This window comes from Lipophrys pholis (assembly GCF_963383615.2).
Source record: "Lipophrys pholis genome assembly, chromosome: 3".
Lineage (NCBI taxonomy): Eukaryota > Metazoa > Chordata > Actinopteri > Blenniiformes > Blenniidae > Lipophrys > Lipophrys pholis.
Window position 1 is genome coordinate 14220271 of NC_137627.1, and position 25437 is coordinate 14245707.

The 25437-nt window shown below is 42.1% G+C and overlaps 1 protein-coding gene across 1 annotated transcript in view; it reads right to left on the reverse strand.

Moving 5' to 3' along the window:
• Positions 1-255: 255 nt before the first annotated feature.
• sh2b2 (SH2B adaptor protein 2) overlaps positions 256-25437 on the reverse strand; it is a 26138-nt gene continuing 956 nt past the window's right edge. Inside the window, exons 2-9 of the mRNA XM_080458973.1 lie at positions 10770-11739; positions 6178-6279; positions 5896-5987; positions 5430-5530; positions 5168-5329; positions 3983-4185; positions 3291-3465; positions 256-1057 (exon numbers count right to left, since the gene is read on the reverse strand). Of these exons, the coding sequence (XP_080315099.1) occupies positions 720-1057; positions 3291-3465; positions 3983-4185; positions 5168-5329; positions 5430-5530; positions 5896-5987; positions 6178-6279; positions 10770-11708 (2112 nt within the window). The 5' untranslated portion in view covers positions 11709-11739 and the 3' untranslated portion in view covers positions 256-719. The remainder of the gene's footprint in view (positions 1058-3290; positions 3466-3982; positions 4186-5167; positions 5330-5429; positions 5531-5895; positions 5988-6177; positions 6280-10769; positions 11740-25437) is intronic.

Here is a 25437-nt window from a genome sequence, read left to right on the forward strand (position 1 = left end):
CGACAGCGTCGCCCTCCAGCCTGTTCGAGTCCACAGATAGCTGTCAGGCACTAAGACTCTTTAGGCTGTACATGTTGAGGGAAAGTGTGTCCGAGCTACTAACACTAACACTCATGATCACTGTACTCATGTTAGTGTGGAGCAAAGGACCTTATAGGGGTGGGGGGGTGGGGGGGCAGTGAGGATTTCCGGGACAAACTTGAAGCAGCTTTACAAACATTTAGGGGGATGCTCTGAGGGACCCAGAAGGGAGGGGCAGTTGCTTGTTTCAAACTCTAAATCCTTCAGCAGGGTGGTGACATAGACTCTGCTGTGGAGGAACTGTGGGTTAGGGTGAACAGGAAGCGGTCAAAGGAGGTGAATCAAAGCCATATGACTCCTCTGAATGACTTCCTCGTGCTTTCTCAGCCTACGCTTAAGCTCGTTGCTGCATTTTCTACATCTTAAGGCCCCCCTTTCTACCTGTAGTCTCCCGCCTTTCGCAGCAACATCCTTGATTAGTACATTTGAAAGAAAGCCATGAAGGGTAAAGGATTTACGCTAATCAGCCACATCTGCCCTCCCCTCTCAAAACTGAGGAACAGAAAAGGAAAACAAACAAACAAATCAACGTGTGATCCAGTCATTTGGACCATTTTCCAACATCAGTCAAGCACCCCCTGTGACCTTTAGCTTTCTGATCCAACCAGAGGACACGCCGAACCTTTGCCCTGGGTTAATTAGTAGAAAGAGTACTGATTCTCCACAGCTCGTGCTCTGCGAGTCCCGTCAGCATCGTGGTAGTCCTCAGATGTACCACTAGAGGCCTCTAACAGGCGCTCCGAGCTGTTGCTCCGGCTCACCAGGCCTCCTCCTACGCCCCCTCCAGTACCTGGGTCACTGCGGGAGAGGGAGGGGAGTGTGGTGGGTGAGGAGGACGTGCTGGAGGAAAGCAGGCCTTCAGACGGAGGCCCTGCAGCAGGTGCTGTTGTCCCAGGAGGGTGAAAGGCTGGCTGGGCTGAGTCTGTCCGGCACCCTGCCTCCCTGGGTGGAGTGAGGACCGGAGGCGCGGCCACGTCTGCAGAGCATTGTGGTGAGAAGAAAGGCATCCTTTTAATAGAAGACACATTAATAATACAGATTAATCTGTGCTGCTGCTGATTGTTTGCTGGTTTGTGCTGGAGTGTTGCAAGTAAAAGGCTCCTTCATGTAGCTGCATGTAAACACAGGCAGTGTGGCCCTCTTTTATTATCCTTTCGCTTGGTGGGCAATAACACCGGATCCACTGCTGCCAAAGACTGAGCAGTGTATCAATATAGCCTTTTACACCCTGAATAAAAACCTCACTTTATGTCCAAGGGAGTGAGTGCATGAGTGTGTGTAGGTCCAGCGTTTTGGAAAACAGAGGGCCTCTTTGTGACCACCACAGTGGGCCGGAGCTGGAGTCTCTGCCTGCATGCGAAACTCCTGTGGTATAATCGCCCACTCACTCTACTGTACAGGAGGGCATTTATCCACTGCCAGGGGGAGTGGAGGGCAGGAGCAGCGGTAATATGGAGGATGGAGGGAGTTAGTGTTTTTAGTCTGCCTTCCTGGGCCATGAAGTACAAACTCCACTAGTCTGCCTTTCTGCAAGCTTCTAATGAACCCGTTTTGGTTAGTTATGTGATATATGTTATGTCTGAAGGTGCCACCAATTTGCAGGTCAGAATTTTGACCACTAAAGCCAAACATTCTCGAAGACCAAGCAACTCAATAGGGACAACTAGTAGAAAAAAACACACAGAAACGCTGTAGCAACCACAAGGTACTGGTCATAAATCATTAAACTAGCCAACAAAAGCAAGACAAAGAGGACACTATACAGGCAAGAACATTATTTGTATGTGTAACTTCTTTCAAATAATAATAGATCTTAATTATTTTAAGCTTATTCTAAAGACATTGAGCTGCATATGGAACTACAACACATAATATATTAATAGCAAAACAAAACAAAATCTAAATTACTATATTCATTCAGGCAAATGAGAGAGAATGAGAAACCTGCAGCAGGTGGTGAGGGTGGCAGAGCAGATCATAAACTTCACTTCCTCCCCTCAGATACATTTGCACTGAGCAACTACTCAGGAAGGCCAAATTTAAAATGAAGGACCCCGACCACTATGAAGAGGACCTGCTCTAACCACCCACCCACATAGACACACCATCTACATAAAACTAGAAGGCAATAACAACCCCCAACTTATTCGCTCTGATTAACACTCATTGTATTCTTTCTATACTTTTAATTTATTTATCCATAGAAAATACAGCAACTAAACTTTTTCTCATTGGTTCTGGAACTACGATACAAATGCTGTTCTGATTCATCAAGAAAACAGACCTGCTCTGATGAGATTGAAATAAAATGACTTCAAACTAATTAAACATGGTGATGGGGTTGTAGAAAAACTACAGATGGGGGGCCACGTGAACCTATTTCATACCAACAGTTTCACAGAAACAAAAGACAATTTTTGAATAATTTTCAGTTTTAAAATTCTTGACTTACACTGACTTTGTGACCTCAGATATGTCCCTGCTCTGTGCCACCTGGAAGTATAATGACTTGATTATTTAAAAACACTTAACACTATGTTGGTAATCACTTTCCTGGAGGAGACTCTATTTACTTTCTGTAATCAAAGAAAAGTTTTGTTCTTAATCACTTTCATAAAATGTATCTTGATGCTATTTCATCCAGGCGAAATTTCAAAATTTATTTTAAGTCCGGTGTTGTGTTAGCGTGTCATCTGTGTCACTAATATATTAATATTATAAAAAAAATATTAATTCCACCAAATCTGGGCATGAGAGTTAATAAAATATTGAGAAATGACAATCCTTTATTGTGGCCTAAAGCAACAAAATTCCTGGTGTACGAAGGAAGCCATCTCAAAGAATTTTTTTTTGTAACTTTTGAGAAACAAATCCTAATTAAAAAACAGATTTTAAATCAAATGTACAACTATTAACTACTTTTCTGAAACAAGCATCTTAGAATTGAATTTAGAGTTTGAGTGTTTTTGATTTTCTCGATATCTTCCTCTTAAAGCTTGTCTTATCTTCCCCTCTTCCCCTTGGCTCACTAATAATATAATTGGTGTTCATGTGAGGAAAGAAATGTAACCAAAGCATCATTTGAACGTGACAAATACATTGTTTTTACCTTTACTTTTTAATATAATAAGCATGCTGGCTTGTACAGAAAGGTGGGAGGAATTGATGTCCATGATGGATCATATATATGATTGGAGTGTGTCGTTTACCTGCAGTGGAGCTTCGCTGCACTTGCACATAGGAGCGTAATGTGATGTCAGCCGAGCCCCCGGACTCAAGGGGAATCGGGTGAGCGTGGAAGTGTCTCAACATGTCCGACACGGTGTGGAACCATAAGTGGTGGACGTGGCACTGGCCGTTCTCATTCACCGACAAACGCAAATGCTGGGAGGGAGAGTGAAGGCAACGGGTCAGAAAGAGTCCCAAAGTGGAGAGGGGAGGTTACACTCCCAAGTGTCAATGAAAGAGAAATGCAGACAGGGAGAGATAAAACACAGAGGGACAGAGTTACAGTGTGAGACACAGTGAACATCTGAAACAAACACGCACACCAAGAAAGAGGTCAGGACATTATCTGGGAGCCGGAGCAGAGTGACAGCATGCCGAGGCTGACACCAGAGGAAGAGGTGGCAGCTGACACTTCCTCAACACTGCCGGCTGGCAGGATGTGATGTTCAGGGTTCACGTTACAGAAGGACGCACAACATTGACATTACTGCTTAACTTTTCCAGGGCCTGAACAAGCTGGTCTGCTGTGCGTCCGAGTGAATCAATCAGCCACATAACTCATGCTTAAGAACATCCCGCTATTTGTATTTTGTTTTTCAAAACAATGGTGATTCAAAATATTGAAAGGGACATCAGCAAAAATGCTGTCTTTCCGTCCCTCTCGTTGGCTCACCTTGGCTTTGCCCTGGAAGTTGAAGGTGAGGACGTACTCGCCGGGCCTCGTCTCGCTCTGACGAATCACAAAGAGCCCGTGGCTCCTCGCCCCGCCGGCAAGCACCAGCTGAGCTGCACGCACACGAGACAGCGTCCCGTGGAACCAGGGGTAACCCGCCAAACTGGCATCTCCGTCTGAGTCTTTTGCTCCTTCGCCACCACCTGAACAATGTGGCACAACAAAACAGTATTTAATCCCATACCTCACTGGGCTGAGATCAGTGAATGACTGGGATTCTTTAAAAAATAAATCTTTCCAAAACATCTGCAGGGCCTTGCAGGCATGTCGCCTGAATTTTAAAGAAAGTTTTTGGGTGAAATGTCAGTCGGGTCTATATTCAGGTTAGAGCCTTCACCTACTTCTTTTAGACTGAGATTACATCATTAATCCCAATCAATGAAATTCAGTTCAGCAGTCTATCAGTTTAGTCATGAAAAATAACTTAAAACAACAACATACGGTCCATTGAAGGAGGATTAAAGTTACTTTGATGGACTTTAGCTTGATGTCTGATGACTACATGGTTGCTGGAGCGGGGCAAGATCATGTGGATGGTCAAGAACTCTGCACTGGCTGCACAGTGGCGTAGCGGTTAGCCTCATAGCAAACAGGTCCATTGGTTTTAAAACTTGACCAGATCTTTCTGCGTGGTCTGGATTTCACCCTGGTCATGTGTGGGTTTCCTCCAGGCCGTTGAGGTTAATTGCTAAATGTCAGTGTTTATGTGTTTGCCCCGTGATGTATTGGTGCCCTCTTCACGATGTACACTGCCTTTACTCTTAGATCGCTGGCACTGACTCTGAACTGGATAAAGCATGATATAAGATGTATGAATAGAAGTTTTAACTGTATTGTATAACCGCGTCACTGTAAAAAGCACAAACATTTTAAATTTCATCTGGGTGTCATATAAATCTCAAGTGAGTTTGTTGAGCGAGCAAATTTTGGGTCATTTTTAAACAAAATTTTATTGTGAAATCAGGCAATATTAATGCAACTTTTAGAATCAATTCAGTCTTTTTTCGCCAGCTACTTGCACATGGGTCAATGAGACAGAGGCTTCTTTTTCCTTCCATTTGTGAGCCCCTTGTGTTTCATGTTTGTGACATACAGTATTTACCTGTTCAGAAGCTCATGTCTCACCTGCGGAGGAGTTGGAGCCCTGGGCCTCTGGGGACTGGAGGAAGCGCTCTAAAGGCATGTGGGACGGATGCTGGGTGAAAGGAGGTTCCCTGCATCGAACTGAGGGGGCACTGTAATGCTCTGCTGCCGCAGCACACAGCCTCTCTGGAGCGCGGTACACTCCTGTAACCATGTTTCAGTGTGTCAACACGTTTATCACAATCAAAACATGTAAATATTATGTGACACGGTTCTGCGGGGAAGAGCGAAGTCTTTCGCTCACCCTCAGAAAGCAGCTCGCAGCTGCAGGAGGCCACCATGGAGCAGTCTTTGGAGGCCTGACCGTGAGGACATGACGCCAGCTCGATGTCATCGCCACTGTCACTGTACATAAGCATGCAGTTCAGCTTGACCGCAAGAACGTATACACATGTGCACGCATGTGCAAATAAACATCAGAGCCCTATCAAGTGTGCACAAATTCACAAGCAAGGACACAAATAATCTCTCTGTTTATGTCCTGAACGGCACCGACTAACTTCCACTAATTCCAAAAAGGAGGAATGTCGGTGGGTTGCGCTCGCCGATGTTTGTGTTCTAGCAAACTGTCAAAAAGTCAACTCATTGGATGATTAATGACTGTGTGCGTTTCCCCTCATTCCCCCTTCCCATTCACTCTTTCACCCTGTCCCCTTCCCTTCGTCCTCCTTCATCTTCAGTCAACAGTAAATATTTATCCGGTGGTTTACCCCGGGTCTATGCAGTCCTGGATGTCAGCGACCCACGAGTTTTTCTGCAGGGAGTCGATGGTTTCCAGGATGTATTCCCCACCATTTTCTACCTGTGGAAACAGGCAGACTCACAATCACACACGATTGCAACATAGGAACAATCCATTGTTTACTCAGCAAAGACATGGCAATTTGTATTCAATACACTTGTTTTCAGCCCATTTTTAAAAAAATTCTTTTTAACTTATTTCTATCAAGAGTTTAAATTTACGCAACTGTAAATATTTGTGCAGATCTTACCTTAAGGACAAATGTGTTGTCCTTGTCAGGCATCTCCAGCGGCATGGTGGTCCTCACCTCCACGATAGCCGACAAAGGGATGCTCACTTTGGGTTTTGAGGACTGGAACCAACACAAACAGGCCAACATCACAACGCTGTAGAACTTTAACATTCAAGACGTGTAGGAAGTTATTTCACTTTACACCAGTGCAGAGGTGATTCACTTCCCATATTGAGATCTTAAATACAGTTTTAATCTGGACTTTATTTGAATGTTTGTTTCCCAACATTTTTCCCAACGAGAGATGTGACTTATGTTATAATGTTGCATGTTAATATTCTACATCAAAACAGTCCAAAAAGGAAAATCTTGCATCAAACGTCTTGTTCCTTCATGTTATAAAAATCAGCCAATCAGTCTTTATTTATCTGGGAAGTCCTGCTTAACATGAACATCTTTCCAGTACATCACAGTACGACTGTTTAATTGTGTAACTCAGATTTCTTTTATTTCTGCTGAGAATCCAACTGATGTATCACTTCCTGTGTTTTTTTTTTGGGGGGGGGGGGGGGGGGGGGGGGGTAATTTGTGCGGCTGTGCTATCACCAAAACCAGAGTGAGCCATTAGGATAAGCTTGATGTTTAATTATATCCTGTGTCACATCCTGTAAGAGACATTTTCAGGCATAATAAAAGCAGTAAGTATATGTTTTTTAGCTTTAAATTAAGGGTAACGGTTTGAGCGGTACTTATTCATCCTCTGTCAGAAGTGTGAAATGCATACACCCTTATCCAACCCTGTAACATACCGTCTGGTTTGCTGGCATCAAATTAGCAGCAATGGCTTGTTGGAATAAAAGAAATTCCATTAAGAAGCAAAAGACAATTTACAAAAAAACTAAAAAAGTTAAATTCTCAAAAGTAACCCCACTGCTCAGTTTTTTACAGTTTTCTGTTTCACTGCGATTATTCCTGCTTGACTGACAAACAAACATTAAACGGAAACAGTTTACAAGATGGTGAACACAGAAAGTGGGCTGGCCTCGGTTTGCCCTCTGCAGAGAGTTGGACCTCGACGATAATCTTAACAGATCTGATGAGGGTGTGTGTGTGTGTGTGTGTGTGTGTGTGTGTGTGTGTGTGTGTGTGTGTGTGTGTGTGTGTGTGTGTGTGTGTGTGTGTGTGTGTGTGTGTGTGTGTGTGTGTGTGTGTGTGTGTGTGTGTGTGTGCATCAGAAGATGCAGTGCATGGAGGAAGCTGACTGAGAGTCTGGCAGAAGCTTATCAGCTGATCTGTCTGGAGTAACGCTGTTCTCATCTTGATCTGCCTGTGCAGCTGGCCGCCGTCCACGCCCACAATTCCTTCCTCTGGATCAGATGTCAAAAAGCCACTTCCTGTATTAAACCATTTGACTCTTTCCTGCACCTCTCTGCTTGTGGACAACATAAACCAAATCCCAGTGAGCACAGTCACTTGGAAAGCGTTTCGCTGCACTGAAATTTAGATGATGAAGACCAAATTGAAATTGTGTGTCTGACTCCACATTTTTGTTTTGCTTGAAGCACAATTCAATCACTGAATCAGTGAAAGCAAATAAATGAACTCAACAGATTGTTCTTGTGTAAAAAAAAAAAAAAAAAAAAGAAAGTCAAAAAGTGCATTTGGGGACTCAAACTGAATCTATTTAAGATGTTTTATGTAGGATCTTATTAAACCAGGCCTAATGACTCGACCCACTATCTTCATCAGTGCATTTCTGTCTTGAGTCAACCGAGAGACGATATCACCACAGACGAACGATTCCTTGGCCTTAAAAGACGTCATGACAACAGCCACCACCAACAATATTTTACGATCTGAACAACATTAGGAAGTTTGGTGGGCATGCCAACAAAAAACGACCACTTCGTGCGAGACAAAGCATGTAGTGTGACAGTTGGTGCTCAACGTGGTCGAAGCTTTACGAGGGGAGGCTCAATGGATGAACATCTCTGAGGTGGATATGTGAGGACTTGCACACTGATAACTGTGTTTCTATTTTTGGATGTGACAGCTAATGTCGGTTAGTTCATGGCACAAGATTCAGCAGTAATTCCTGGCTAGAATATGAGGAGTGACCCAAAGTAAAAGTGTGCCATTTTAACAGGATATATTGAAGATGTATGATTCTCACTCAAAGCCTGGTGTGATATTAAAAGTCTTTATCTTGATGGGTCACAGTGCCCTGGTTGCATGTTTCTGTGAGTGGTGTGAACCTGAGAGTGGGTCATCTGGGGGCCCGGCTGCTGTGTCATAATGCAGGCAGTTAGCGTGCTGCAGTGAGCCGTCCCTGCCACACAGAGCAGCCGGCAGATTGATGACCCTGACAGGGACGGGGAGCCAGAGCCAAGAGCAGGCAGGAGTGAGATTTTATGAGTCAGTTTATCTTTCCGACACTGTTGACTCTGCACTGTTGTGATTTGTAAGATCTGAATAGGACGGCAGTGATAAAACAGCTGGGAGAGGGTCTGCAGAACGGCCCGTCGAGATATGCCGCGTGTGTTTAATTAATATGTCACAAGCGCTGAAGCCTCTCCACTCAGCTGATGATAATGTCCTTATGTGTGGATGTTAATAGGACATAGCAGATGAAATTACTGAAGCTCACTTGTTTCTTTCGATGACTTAGCAGAGTTCGGGGGAGTCACAAAACTATTTTAGTTCCTATTTTCAGTTTGTCGCTGCAGCAAGTCTGCCAAAGACAAGGAAGCAATCGATATTTATTTTTTGCACACGAAAGGGAAACTCAGTAATCCCCTCGCCTTATAGAAATCAATGTAACAGCTTCCTCCGGCTCTCTCATTCTGACAGTCCCTGGTTTTCTCCACCAGCTCCTTCTCCCCCCTCCCGCGACTGACTCCCACCTGTCCTTACTGCTCTCTCTCCCTCCCTCCCTCCCTCCCCCACAGCCCCCCCCCCCCCCCCCCCCCCGCTCACATTCCCACCAGCCATGATCAAAGGACAGTGGCAGATTTAAACACTCAGCTGAACAGCCTCACAGCCTACTTAAGGTCAGGGGCAATGATCTGGAAATCCCATATAGACCAATATGAAGAGCGCCCACATGCACGTGAGCGAGTGGGTTGACCCGTGTTTCTCAGAGTCAGCAGAGCCGGATGACCACGTTAAACTTAAATCTGGATTTTGGGAAATGTTGACACGATTGTCCCTCTTGATCTAATGTCTCGTCGGGGGTTTTGCCTCTTTTCTAATGTCAAGCAAGTTGACGTCTGACTGTTGAGAAGGGAGGAAACCACATGAGTGGATTTTCTTTGAGCTTCTGAAAGTCTTGATCTTCATATATGTCAGGTGAGACGGGAGGTAAGGACACACGCTCATTTAAAGGACATATACTGTATTTGTTTGAAATAAAGAGGAGATCATATTTTGGTCGTTGTGCTTACAATCTTTGTAATCTAAGTAAGGAGTAAATCCTTGAAGGACAAGACATGTTTTTTTTCTTTCCATCTAATATTTTCAGCCATTTTCTTAAAAAAACAAAAAAATGGAATAGATGGGGAACGTTTTACTGCACAAAATCATCTCAACTAACACTGTTTCACCTTCAGCTTCTATCGTCGTCATCTCTGTCAAACTTTATTTTGACAGTGTGAAATATGATAAATGTTGTAAGCTGATACCTTCATGTAATGCAAAGTTCATTACAGTTATTAGAACTCATGTTAAGCCAATTCAACAGCACTCATGCACCAACATGGGAATTGTTTTTTCCCGAATTTCCTCGTGGTTACTGTATCAACCATCATCACAATTAAGATCAAAACAGCCAAATGGAATCATTTTAGCTTCCAGCTGCCACGATACTGCAGTATTTCTAGATGCCTACAAACAAAGTCTCTCGATGACATTGACTTCACAAAATACTTTGAACTGTAAGTTAACTTATTTGCAGTTTGTTTGAGACAAATATGTTGTCCTGTGTGGTTGTCCAGCTGTACAGGACCTGCAGTGTGTCAGTCGTTACATTTGACAGTAGTAAATACACGCTTAGACATTTGCAACTATAGTCCGCGTATAGTAACGCTCTTATTTTTTCATTTTGATCATGGTAAAGATGTGTAAATGTACATCCAGAGGCACAACAAGAATAAAAACAAACCAGTTGTATAGCAGGATTCAGGTTCAGTTTTCTTTTCTGACTTGATGCAGGCTGGACGATGAAAAGCAAAGAACCGTGTGTCTGCTCTGTTCCGTTTTTAGTTTCTCATTAAACCAGCGACTAAAGTAGGCCATAAAGAGACAATATTTAGTTTGTGATTCAAAATTTGGATTTGCGGGTGTGAAGATTTTCTCTTTGTTTGGGCAAAAATATGTTTTGCTTTGCTGGACTGTATTGAAAAGAAAGGGGACTCTTTTTTTTCCAAATCATGAAAATGTACAGTATTTTCCCAATGGACAATTTTACTGACTGATAAAAGTAATTGTAATTGGATTACATCAGATTGGACTCAAGGGGATTAAGTGGTGGAATTTGACCACATTCCGAAAATGATTAATCCCTAAGTGTTTATTTGTGGAACGGTTCACTCTTTGTGTGTGTGTTTATGTACCTTGGGTGGTACGTAGAACTCCAGCAGGAATCTTTCCCCTCCTTCGTCCCTCTTAGTCTTCCTCAGCAGGAGGCGGCATTTCTGCCACTGTGCGGCACCCATACAGTTTGTGTCGTCAGCCACCATGTACCGCAGCGCTCCCTCCCTTTGGATTTCCAGCAGCTCGGCCTTGTGGCCCTGTGAGCCCCGGGGAAGTCGCAGCTTTTGGGACCATTTCTCTCCCCCTGCTGCCTCCCCTCCTCCTCCTCCCCCTCCTGCCCCACCTGCCCCTCCAACTCCCCCATTGGTCTTTCTGGCCCCAGAGGGAGCGTCAGGCTCAGGGGAGGCCCGTCTATGCCACATCTCCTTCACTCCGTCCACCACGCACAGGCTCATGTTCCTCAGAGAGAAGCCCTTCTTGAATCGAGCCTTCGGGTGGCTGACCGACACGTCCTCTGAGCTGCGGGACTGTCCAAGAGCCGATACCTTGTGGGCCGTCTGGGGGCCCCTGGCCGTGGTCGTACCACTGCCTCCCCCGTCTATCCCTCCCCCTCCGCTGTCCATACTGTCCAGGGACTCACTTGAAGCCCCGGCGTCCTTGCGTCTCTGGTAGAAGTCGTGGCCGTATGACAGCGGGCAACCCTGGATTCCCAGAAAAGGAACAATGCTGTATTTTGGCGCCAAACCGGAGCCGTCCTCTCCAGGTGAGGACGCCTGGTTTTCCCGAGCCTGGGTCAGAGCCGCAGAGAAGCACTCCAGGAAGTGATGGGCAAAGTGCTGTGAGAAGTTGGCATCGGCGCCAGGCGAGTCGTAGCACGGGTTCTCCGACAGGAAGCGCTGGAACTTGTCAGCGAAGTCTGCAGCAGAGGCTCGAGCATGGAGCTCGCAGAACTCTCGCCAGTCAGGCAGTGGGCACGAGGAGGAGAGCTCCGGGCTACCGGGCACCACCGCTCCGTTCATCACTGGGCCATGCCAACCCACCGAGGAGAGGCTGAGGAGGAGGAAAAAGAGCAGTGTTACTGTGGATACTCCAAACAGCATGGCAGAATGTATTTGTGTAACCCTTTGACTTAGAATCACACATACAACAGTTGCTGAGTGCAAACTGTCGTCTGACCCACTGCTGCTTTTCACCTACACAGTGGACAACAGCGAAGACCTGCAGCAGGTGGTGGTCAAATCCTTTCATAGCAAGACCACTACCCAAATGTCAAAGACAATAACAATGAGCAACTCCAAAAGAAGAGGAGCTATACCCAAACCCACAGGCCCTTCAAACCTTGACTATAAGACAGAAAGACATCCACATTCATACAAACTCCCAATGTCTTCACTCCCGCAACCTCTGATATATCATTTTATTCTATTCATGCACACTGTCAGCACTGAGCTGCCAAACAGTATTTCATTGTCCAAACAAAAATATTAAACACTGTAAATAATCTATTCTCATCTAACTCTTTATTTTCTTGGTATAAAATATAATCACGAATCGCTGATTAGCTGTTCAGCCTCAGAGTGACGCCAAGATTTGATAAAGGTTGAGATCATCAGGTCACCAAGCTACTCCACACAGTCAATGGATTTCATTTATATTGCACATTTACTTCAGCAGTCTTGAAGCGCTTTGCATAATTAGTCACATTCACCCATTCACACTCATTTTTGAAAATTCCGACATATCCAGATTGGGTATAAGTGTTATATTCTGTTGGTATTAAAGGATGCTTTACAAGAATTATTCATCAAACCTGTTAAATATGTAAATATCTTATGAAAGACAATCATCATCTTCCATACAGTAGAGATCTTAACATCAAATGGTTCAATTTTCACTTGGGCCAAACTCCCTGTCACAAAATATACATATAATTTACGATGTCTGTGATGTAATTGTCATGATGTGACCATAAAAATAACTTAAAAAATGTGTTACTTAAGAAGAAAAAGTTTTTAAACTGTAAAAAACAGACACCATTAGTCATGATGTGATCATTAGCAATATTGTTTTGAAAGTCTACATGTCCTGGTGTCTATTTTATCCATATCACCTCGTGTAATAACACAATTCAATAGCATTTCAGTGAAAGCATGAAACAACATGGTGATGCTTTCAGTCGCAAAAGGGTGAGCTTGAGTCTGCTTTATGTGTTTTGTGCTTTCAAATATGATATATTCATGCCATTTGTTGTGTGGAAAATTGTCCGTCCACATTGATCAGAGTCCCAGTGGAGGTCGTGTTGCTGATCAGAGGCTGAAGTTGCAGGGTCACTTGTGTCCACAACCGGCGTGCAAAAACACCAATAAAACAATGAACAAAACTGCAGGAACCGCAAACCATGAGCTCGTCAACCAAAACATACCAGCGGTATCATCCTCCCCACTGGCCACTTTCTGCTTACTGAGCAAGGTGGACACTTTCTGGGATTTTTTACTGGACTCTTCATTCCTAAAGCAGGAGCAGGGAAATCTTTCAGGATCTTCCTTTGTGCCACAAAGCAAAGATGACTAATATGTTTGCAAGAGTAATTCCTGCCTTTTTCTTTTTTGATAGCTGCACTGATGTTTTTTGTTTTGTTTATTAATTCTGTTGCCTTTTGTCGGTATTCTGTTGTGTTTGTTTTAGATAGCTTTTTAAAGTTTATTTTGTAGAGGATGACAAGTTGTGACTTTCATCAACACAGAGGTGTCATAGAATAATGCCCCCCCCCCCAAAAAAATAAAATCACAATACGTATATCTATTTTTTCACAACTTGAGGAGGCTGAAGGCTGAAGATTATGAGCGGAATGGGCACGTCATAAAGGTTTGATTTCACCTTGAGAACAGATTCAATGCGATGGCAGATCGAAAGGCAATGATCCAGAAAGCTCAGCCTCCATCAGCTGTGAGCGTCACCAAGAGAGGATTTCTTACATGCACTCTGATTGTTTGAATAATCCAGAAGTAAGTTCTGTCAGAGCAGGTTAACTCTGCTGTGAATCCAATACGAACTGATCGCAAAGCTTTGCATCCTGTCTATCCAACTCATTTTGTGTTTTTTCAGCATAATGAGTAATTTCCAAAGTCAACAGTTCCCTCGTCTTCACATCCCGTGAGCGTGTTTGTGTGATTCTCCCCTCCGAGCTGCCTCCCTCACTGTCCCAGCGGTGCCAAACCACATCACATCGCATCGCTGCTCAGTCTTCGCCACACAGACTCATGTTAACATTGTGTCAGTAGCAACATCCAACAATAGTCCCGTCCACCCCCACCCACCCCCACCCATCCCGTCTCCTTCCTCAGCACATCAGTGACTAATAAATCTTCAGTGAGCAACGCGAAACAATCAGACACATGTTGCTTTGATTAATGCACAGATAAATAGATGATAATGTGTGAGTGGGCCGGCTGGACATCGTGGCCAACAGTCCCCCGGCTGCAAAAGCTTCAGAGCAGCGGAACTCTTGGCAGTCCCCTCACAGTAGGAGCTCAAATGTTTGCTTATTGAAATTGCACTTCTAAACCAAATCACGCATTCATTTGCATGGCAGAGTTTCCTGGAATTTCTCCTGCAAGCAGCTTTATTGTCATTTTTGAAAAGCACCAGTATATGGGTTGTCTTTTCAGAAAGGATTAGCATTAAAAAGAAAAAAAAGATAGAAAACTCCCTGATGGAATTAAGTCTGACATGCAGTGTTCAACGACAGAGCCTGGTGCTGTGTCTTGTTTCGTCTCCCAGCGATCTGAAAAAAGCAAAATGCCAGATGAGAAAGAGGATCTGATAAAGGAACCAGGAGCATTTCTTAGTTTTTCATGTGGAGAAACTAAGTTGCACATACAGTACCTGGTGTTAAAACTTCAAACTAACAAATAAAGAAAAAGCTCAATGTTTTTCTTATCTGTGAAGACGCTCACAACTAATCTGAAGTGTTTACACTGCGGACATATAATATCATTTGGTTTTACCTCCACGCTTCACCTCATGTACAGAACGAGGAGGTTTGAGATACTCCTTGTGTCAGGTCCTGTGGTTTTGTTGTGTTTTCTGATGTTTTTCCAGCCGCTGTATTCACATTTTGTTTTCATTGCTTGTTGCTACTCCTGTTAAATTATCATATTTCTTGTCGATGTCCCTCGCGTGTCCTGCTATATTATGCCTCGTGTCATGGTTTCACAATTCTGTAAACTTCTTGTTGTTTTCTTCTCTTTCTTTGGAATTTAAATCCTACCTGATTGTTTCTCTCCATTTCTTAGTATGGAAATAGAGAGCAGCTGTGACATAAGAGGGAAAAAGAAGTTTGAATAAGTCACCAGCGACTCACACATTCGTACCATCATTTTAAATTGAAAATTATCTTGGAAAAAAGGGGCAGAAGTTTTCACTTCTCCATTTATTTATTTTTTTGCTTTCTTTTTGCTAAGTCTTCCTTATTTTGTCTTCATTCTCAGTCCTTATGCTTTGTAATCTCTTTTCAGTCCCTGGACCATGTTGACTGTTCAGCCAGAAAAACACTGAAAACAGTCCAGCGTTCACTATTCATGATGGTATACAGTGACATTAGTCCGTTAGGCTGCAGATCATATTCCTTGTAGTTTGATTGGCCCATTATTCATGATTGAGACTGGGCTGGCCCAAACACTGTCCATTGCGAGCCAGTCCTCCATCTGGCCAGCTTATGTATACAAATTAAAAATAGAAAGAAAGCAAAAAGGAGGTGCACAAAAACAGCTGGAGTTGGTGGGTGAACGCTCAACACATGAGAGTAAAGTCCGGGAACTTCCTGTGTAGGGGTCCCAGTTTGCTATGTCCAGTATAAATGGTATAAAAAAAACACACAAGAAGCACCAAGAAGACAGACAGGAAAGCAACTAAAAGTTGTGAAGAAGCATTTCCAAACTAAACAGAGTTCAGACCCAAAGCAACTTTATGAGCATTGAGTAAAAAACACACACGTGATATGAAAGCAGAGTCCACAGATGATACCTCAGCCAAGCCCATTCAATTGAGAGAGAACACAAAGTGAATTAAAAATAAACAAACAAACAAAATACTTCACAATGTAAAATCTAAAAAACCAAATTGTAGATTCATAAATTTATACATAGTACACAGAAATTAAGCAGATATCTCATTCTTGATGAATTGGGCTATGATTTAAGAAATGAAAATTATTCCGTAGCAAAAAAAAAATATTATTATTATTATTATTATTATTATTATTATTATTATTATTATTATTATTATTATTATTATGCACACTTTTCAAAAGTATTATATTAGTATATGAGTCAGTCAACCCTTTGACTTCTTTATAAAACCAGCCCTGATTATATATTTTTTCTGTGCTTCACAGACAGCAACTTTTATTTATTTATTTTATTTTATTTTATTTTATTTTATTTTATTTTATTTTATTTTATAAACCACATGTGCATGCTCTCTAGTGTAACTCTGACATTGTCGTCATGCCGATTGGTTGAGCCGTGAGGGAACATGAGTAAGCAGTGTCGCTCTCTCCCACAATCCTTCCTCTGGCTGAATCGCAGGTCTGAGGATGAAGATGCTTTCATAACCTGCCATCAGGCGATGGAGATGCATCGTAGCAAGAATCAAGCAAACAGAAACAACACACCCTCAGCTGAATAACACAGATGACGTCTTCACTGACTCCCAAAACAAAACATGAGCCCCTTTTATAAACCAACACATCGTCACACCTGAATGACACCAAAAGGAATTTACCTGATAATAATACCTGATAATTTGCTCAGTCGGGCCTGATCTTCTTATTTTCATACAATACTACTCATTAAAGAATTAACCAGGACTTCTGCAGACAAAATGCTCCAGTGTGCAACAAGCAATATTCAGCTCTTAAATTCCTATTTGACGTGTACTTTACTGAACAACTCCTAGACTGTTTGTGTTATCTACAAAATTAAAAGAAATAGATCTTTGGAGCCATAGTCATTGCAATGGCCGAGAGGATTTCCAGAGTTTGATCGACCAATCACAGACAAGATTCACTAGCAGGTCAGACATTTATATATGACCTTCCAAGTACAGTCAAAAAACACACAGCAATATTTAATCACTTACTGCAACAAACAAACAAACAAACAAACAAACAAACAACACCAACTTGTTCTGTGATTTACATTTCATATGATAAATAGTTCATCTGAACACACTTAAAACCCTTTGGTAACACTGACTGGGGAGTTTTACTTCTGCTAACCTAATAATTCTCTCTGTTGTGAAATGGGGAAAAGCAACTTTCAGAGTTATTTGTTACACACACACATGAACTTTAACATACTTTTGATTTTATGATGTGTTGATATAATTTTATTCAGATTAAACGCCTAGTGAGTAATATTTACAAAGTGCGAAAGCGTTCATGTACTTCAACACAAACACTAGATGGGTCATTACAGCTTAAGCTTGTAGTTAATATGATACTTTGAAGGAGAGTTATATTAAAAGCAAATGATCCTTTACAATTAGTCAATCTTCTACCCAAGAGTCTTTTGTTTTCTTTTCTGGATGACTTAAGCCAATCCATGGTGTATCAGTTTAAACTGATTTTACGGAAGTCTGTTGCCTTAATGTCTTGAGTTTGTCAACTCTTCTTTCTTCTATTTTTTTTACAGTGCTCACTTATTGTAAATTTATGACAATTCTACAAGCCATAAAGTCAAATTAAATCCGAGTCATAAGAGGGTTATGCAACCAAAAACACCTGCTGAGCCATGGGGTAAATCCCCCACGTAGCAGATGGCGCGTTCACCACAGCACTCAGTTAATGTTTTTTATAGCTTCTGACACCAAAATCACCTGGTTAGGTGCCATGTAAATCATGGCAGTTTATATGGATAAATCTGTCACTTGTGCTATGAGTTTGGTTTCTTATTTCCCTGGGATCCCCCCAGGTTGCCCCTAAGAAACGCTACAAAGCCCATCACTGATTTTCTCCGGTGAAGCTGAACTGCTGACATACCGACTCTCACCATTGTATTATTGTGTATTATGTTTAGGGTCTTGGACCTAACTACTGAATCAGACTTAATACATACAGTCATTGGTATGATTTATTAGGAAACGCATTCATATATTTCTTATTTATGCAAAGGAACGAACAATCATTTTTCCAACTTGACAACAGCGCAAGTGTTGTTTACCGGGCATATGACTATTTTAATAAGTGATAATAGATGTTTGATAATCAATTATTGATTCAATGTTATAATATCATCTTAGGAAGAGTGGACCCAGTTCAAAATAGCTTGGAGGTTCATTCATTCATTCATGAACACATTCAGTCCATCATTCAATCAATCATACTGACAAGTCACAAAAGTAATATGAAATATTGTGTGCGTGCGTGCGTGCGTGCGTGCGTGCGTGCGTGCGTGCGTGCGTGCGTGCGTGTGTGCATGATGCCGATGAGGAAGTCAATATCCATTCTGCTATTTAAAAAGCCAACTTTCCACTCATTCAGCAGAAAAATAAGAACACACAAAGAAACACACAGAGAGGTGTTTTTTCTCAAACTTCTGCCCTTTCTGCAAAGATGAGGATGTGCCTCGAGGATACTGAACTGACTGTATGTCTGCCGCGCCCACGCACGCACACACACACACACACACAGTTATCGAGTCAGCATGAAACTCAAGCCATGAGACGCTGGAGGAAGTGGACAGCATTATGGTTTTCTCAGGCTCAGCAGACTGGAGCAGACTAAATATTGTAAGAGCACACAGACGGATGTAAAGTTAAAACTCATGGCAGAGAAACCAAAATGGGACGAAATGAATGTGGGCTGAATATGAATGATTAAGGAGGAATCAGTAGGGTTTCAAAAAGTATGTTTACCTAAATAATACGAATTCACTTTTTTTTTTTCATCTGAGATGTAAAATGTTTTCAGAGAATTTTATCTAAACGTTGTAAAAAACAACACGTGTTCAAGTGGTCCTTAACTTTTCACCTTTGTGGTATTTTAGATTTGTCTCTGACAAGGGAAGGCAAACCAGTCTGTATAATTATTTGTATTTTAACTTTGTTTTCGATCTGTCTTGCTCTCTGTTGACGTCTCTCACGAGGTGCACCAAAACGTAACGGACTTGAAGCTGGACGGAACGATACAGCTGATGTGGGTCTTTGACGTCACTGTTTTATCAAATCGGGATTTGCAGCCGTTCGTCGCGAAAAATCTGTGCATCTCTCCTAATGGCCACAAGGGGCAACAGAGGGTCCAAATCTGAACAGAAGTGTGTGTGAAAATGTTATTAAACATTTGTTTTATAAAGGCAAATTTTGACAGGCACATCATGGAGCAAACTCTTCAAAGGTCAGAATAGAATAGAATAGAATAGAATAGAATAGAATAGAATAGAATAGAATAGAATAGAATAGAATAGAATAGAATAGAATAGAAACCTCACAGCGAACTTGGAGGTGCTACTCCAGTATTGAATATAAGACGTACCTGTATCACACTTCCGGGCACAATTCTCACACAAACACCGATGAATTAAGACGTCATTTTGCAGAAACAAAAGTACCCAACATAAAGTGCGTCAGTCAGTTAAAACACTAATCCATATGAGATAATTTTCACAGGACAAGAGTTGCAGTTTTATACACGCTGAGTTAAAAACGTGGCTGCTTTTCTTGTAATTCATTCAGTACTTTTTTATCATCCTGTCACAGACTTTATGCGTGCGCTGCTTTTATAGGAAGAAAACAGTCAGATTTCAGTCTCGAAACTGTTAAAACGTCCCTATGAAACTGTAAACCTGAAGACATCTGCAGATTCACTTCTCACATGTTCATCACCAACTTTTCAAATTGGCACAGTCTTCTTTTTTCTTTCCCGACATGTTGATTAAATTGATTATAGCACCTTGATCTCTTTTATCTGTAATGACTTTCAGTTAAGGTCTCTAACTTTCAGTTGAGCTCGCATCTTGTATTTTTTCACTTTAGCTATTGGTCAATGATGTAGATTGTTTTTCCAGCACTGGAGGGGGCCATGTTTTCGCTCCACAGGCCAGCTGGTAAAACAATCAGAGAGTGTGTGGAGGTGGAGGAGACAAGGAGAGCATAAAGAAAGGGAGACATACTACCGGACATGAGGGAGCAGAGGCACCATGTAGGTTTTTACATCCCCACAACTCTTTTTCTTTTTTTTTCTTTTTCTTTCCAGCCTCTCTGGACCAGAATCAGAAAAGAAAGACAAGACGAGAAGGGGTCTAAAAAGGTTCACCTCCATCCTTCAGGGCTCGGAAGTCCTTTCCTTCCTCTACCTCTTTCCTATCTGTTGTAAAAATCTACCACGACTGTGCCCCCGCCTCCTGCTCTTGCTGCTGCTGGTCATACGCCCGGGGGAGCGGGGCTGGTATCTCTGTCAGATGGTTGGGAGTTCTGTCTGTAACAGTAAACTAACCAGGGAGGAGAGGAAGAAGACATTACTGCACAGGGAGACATGATCAGCCTTACAGCCTGCAAAACACATCGTACAAGATCCGTTCACTTCAGGCAGCCTCACAGGAGAGCTGTGCACAGCCAGGCTTCACACAGGCCCTGATTAACACTGTGGTGCTGTGGGTATTCATATAGAGCAGCTCAGGCAATGATCCTGTGTAACCAAGTATCACGGATGTGCACGGATCTGTGCATACCTCCACGCACTCGTAGAGTTAAACACAGTACATGTAGCTGAACACACACTTTAACAGCCTGTAGCCTGTGAGCAGTTTCCGACCAGCCGCACACCCTCAGCGATTGGCTGATGAGGATGATCGGTGGTGTTGAGCTCCCGCCCCGGGGAGTTCCAGCCCCGGCCATGTTTTGGAAGATTAGCCTGCTCCACAGCGCAGCACACAGCTCGCAGCACAGCAATGTACACACAACATCTTCAAGGCTGTATAGGAATCCATTCATTATGTGTTATTATATAAGATGTGAATATTACAGCACTTTGATATGGACTAAGGATGTTTAGTGATTGTGGAAATGGAACAACTGTTTCTATACATATTGACCTTGGTTTTACACTGGTCTGATATGCTCCAGTGGTAATCTGATATTAGGCATTAGTCTAACAACACACATGTTGTTTGGGAGCATTAGTTGATTATTAATTTGGAAAACTTTACAATGTTAGTATATATAAATAGAATAATAAATAATATATTAGAAAAAATCCGGATGGTTGCTTTGTCTCCTTGTGCTTATTATCCGAGGTTATATTAATTTACATAAAAGTAAAATATACCGTATTGGTCCTGCTATAATGGGGAAAATAAGATAAATAAAATACCACCAGTCATTTATTCAGGTAAACCGCATGAGATAAATAATCAAACTAAATTTCAAGGAGAAAAATCTAACACCTTATCAAAAAAAGATTTTACTTGTTGATGTTACATGTCACGTGGAATGTCCTGGGAATTGTCTTTTTATATATAAACTGATTTGACAGTAGCATTAAGGATAGAAATTACAAAAACTGCTCCCCAAATTAAGGCTGATCATTAATGACAGAGATCAACTGAACATGTCTGTTTTTGTTGTTCTGTGATTAAAAAAAATAAATAAATGAACAAAAGCAGACGGTGACAGTCAAACCAACCCTGACTCACCCACAGAAGTCAAAATAAAGTGTATTAGAGCAGAACTTCAGGCGTGTGGAGGAGTCGCGGAAGTAAGAAAAACAAACAGGAGGCGCCAATGAACATCAGATCGAAGACTGGCTGAAAAGAAAGGATGATAGAAGTGGAAGGAAAGAAGGAGAAGACGTAGGCACGAGATAAAACACCCCAGGAGGAAGAGATCAGACACGGAGATGGACGACGAGGGCCTAAGATCAGACTTTTCAGCAGGAGAAGGAGCAGAAAGAGAGGTCAGCAGTGATAAACCCCCACAGCCACCTACTTTTAGATCTGTACACTCGAGCCGCAGGTCAGCGACCTTTAACCTGGTGACCTCATTCTTCCTCAATGCGCCTGAACTTTCTCTGTGAGAGTTTCTAACAAACCCACAGTGGCATCGCTGTGACCACCAGGGGGGCCATGATGATGATGATGATGATGATGATGATGATGGCCCACCAGCACGTCTCAATGAAAGCTATTTGGCGGCAGACAGATGCAACCGATGATAAGAAACCAAACACGACGAGGAAATGATGAGGGAGGATTCCTGAGGATGTAATCACCAGAATTCAATCTGCAGACCGACACGCTGTGCAGAGCTCACCAATTCACCTGTACCCCCCCCAGTTTCAGCCACTTCTAATGAAGATAGCAGGGCTTCATCGCCTCGATATTAACTCCATAAATTAGCGTGTCCCATATACGGAGGCCGTCCCGTCTCTCTCGGCCTCGTCCTTCCTCCGACGGGCAGTGACAATGTAAATGTTGAGTGAGCTCAGGCATCCATATGGCTGCCGGTGATAAAGGACAGAGCGCGTGGGAGATGCACGTTACGCTACTGGCTTCTATTTCCTGTCTCTCACCCACCAGGTCTAACTAATTTCACAGATGACCACGGGGCCTTCTCATGGAGTTGTACATGGAGGTAGAAATACTGTACAACCTCTGGGGACATGGAGTGTTTCACTCAGCTGCTGCTCTGAAGGCACAGAGTGAAGGCTATAATGAAAATAAACAAAAAACAAGTCAAGTAAGGATCAGGCAAACAAAAGGGTGGCAATAGCTACATGTAGACCTCTTTGTTAGACGATATAATACGACACTTCTTTAGTTATAATACGTTTTTATTTGGGTCTTATATGTTGAACATTGAACACTGCAGATCTACACTGGATCAATCCTTAAAATTGAAATAAACTAATCATTGTAATTTCTAAATTACAATCAATAAGGCAGATGAACTTAATGTCTTTGTGTTTCCAGATTTGTTCTTTGAAATAACAGTGCTCTTTCTCTTGCCACCAGGTTACACCGTCTGTGGTTGGTTTTGTTTTCTGTCACGTGCGTTTGTAGTTCCCACCTGTGTTTCAGAGGTAAAGCTTGATTTCGGTTTTTTTTGTTGTTTTTTTTGGGGGGGGGGGTTCTTGATTGTTGCACTACTGACCTTTTTGTGGAACATGTATATTTCACATTTTGATATGATAATCTGAGGTTTGCAACACTAATATATAGAATAGAAAAAAAAGCTGCTAAGTCCATTAGAAGCTAGATGTTGGTCATTTAAGGAGTAATTGATTCCGTACTGAATACAAATATGATTACAATGATGAGCCATAACATTACAACCATCCGCCTTAAGGAAAGAATTGACCTCTGAATTTCTGCTGTGGTATCTGACAGCAGAATATCAGATTTTTCAGATTCTATAAGTTCCAGATTGACCATATTTCCTTTCTTAGACCACTTTTGAAACTGACAACTCAAGACCAGAACACAGTACAAGAGCTGCAGCTTTGTAGATGCTCTGACTCAGTCGTCTCGTAGCGAATCACACTTTCCCACTTTTTTTATTCTAACAAATCAATTTCGAGTACCAAATGACCACTTGACCAACGCATCCGACCCACTAACAGGTGGCATGATGAAAGGATAATCAGTGTTATTCTCCTCACATGTTAGTGGTCTTAATGTTTTGGCTGATCAGTGTATGAGCGAGACACTGCTGGGTATGTTTTCATTTGGCTGCTTGTGGTGTTTTACTGAATTACATGCTGTGTGATTATCACATACACAAAACACTTGAGTGGTATTTAATTGCATATTAAAGCACTGATCGATAATGTTTGGGCAACTGATGTCATTATAACTAAAGTGAAACAAAACATAACTTGCATGTATTAGCACAGTGCAGATTCCAGCTGCAGAAACACTGTGCCTTCACGATAAAGTCATGACAGAGGATCACAGACACAAAGTGACTTGATATGTGCGTTGCCATAACACTGCAGCGGTGATATCCTCCCGCTTTTGTATATCATAAAATGTGCTCGACTGGATTCATCTGCAATTTTCTCCTGACAAATTCAGGCAAACCTCGAAGTCTGCCTCAGTCACCTTGGAGTCACTTTAACTGTTTTACTTCAGAGCGACACTTCATCATCGCAACAAAAGAGAAGCTCCGTCACAATAACATTAACTTTAAGCAAATATACAACATAGAAGCACCTGCGATAAAGCCACAGAGAACTATTTGTCAAATATGATGTAGAGATTGCCTACATAGAGCGGTACAGTGGTGAAGTGGGTATCACAGCCATCTCACAGCAAGTGGACACATCAAGACTTTCAGTTTGAATATTCTCTCTATGCAGACGGCTTTTCTCTGTGTAAAAACAAACATGTTGGGTTAATCGGAGACTTTCCGGTGTCTCTAGCTACATTATGATTGACCTGTACATAGTGAACAAAGCCTCTCGACCAGGCATCGATTAAATATACTCCAGAACCCAGTGATCAAAACATAAAGGAGCTATTGGAGATGGAGATGGAGACCCTACGTTTTTCAGACATAGCTATATATATGAATGGATTTCTACACGTACATCTCTACATCGGTTGTTGCCGTAGCACCACATGTCATAAGAGCATTGGGATTTTTCGAGAAATAATGGCTGCATCTTTGTAAAATGGCAATTTTATAAAAAATGACATACACATAGCCACACAAAACAAGAATGCTACTATATGGTATTATAGTATTTTTTAAGAAATTACCCGACAGTAATTCCTTTTTTTTGCTTCAATTGGATCACATTACAATCCTAAAAATATGTACACTGCAGCTTCTTTTCTGAATTATCAAATATTTCCAGTGATGTAAAGGCCACTAAAGATGCACTTTGAAAAGTATATGTTCCCTTAATCTTTAAAATGTTGGGCAGCTCATGACAGAACACGTTAATATCGACAAAGCTTGTCCGACTTCGGTCTGAAGGACTCGTAAGACTCTGAAAGATGCTCAACGTCAAAGTGATGCTGCTTCTACACTACATCAAAATACCAACTTTGTTCCACTTATACAGACGGTAGTCATGTGACCCTGATTGAATGGTTAGGGGTCTTGTTATTCTATCCCACCATCTGTTTATGGACTTGGTCGTGGTGATAAAACATTTGCGTCGATGTGAAATGTGTTTTTAAAGATAGCGAAACAAACGCACTATGTTCCTGCTACAATATGACAGTATTTGGTTATAGAATAGTACAGTTCAGATGGATATATAGTCTTGTATTTCATTGTAGCCCCTGTGCAATAACACTTCTCTGTGATAATCTTCAGTTAGGCGCAGTGCTTCTCAAAGTATGCAGCAGCAGAAGAAAAAGAATGTTGGGAATCAGGGTGATGCCTTTTAGATGTGTGCTTTTTCCGTTCATCTCTGAAAAGAATTTCAAATTTTTTTTTCCAAAAAATCATCTTAGGGCATTTTAGAGATGAATTTGTTGCAAGTGTATTAATGAATTGTAACAAAACCCTTCTAAACCATGAGTGTAAACAGTTTCAGACCTTATACAGAGAAATTAGAATTAAACTGTTATTTATTGCCAGCGACATTCATATATCTTCTATATCAACAATGATGAACTCTAGCATTCACTTTAGTTTCACTTGGCATGACAGTTGGTTGGTGTGTGTGTGTGTGGGGGGGGGGGGGGGGGGGGGGGGGTCATCCTCCCACACTTTGAGATCCACTGAGTTAGATGAGTA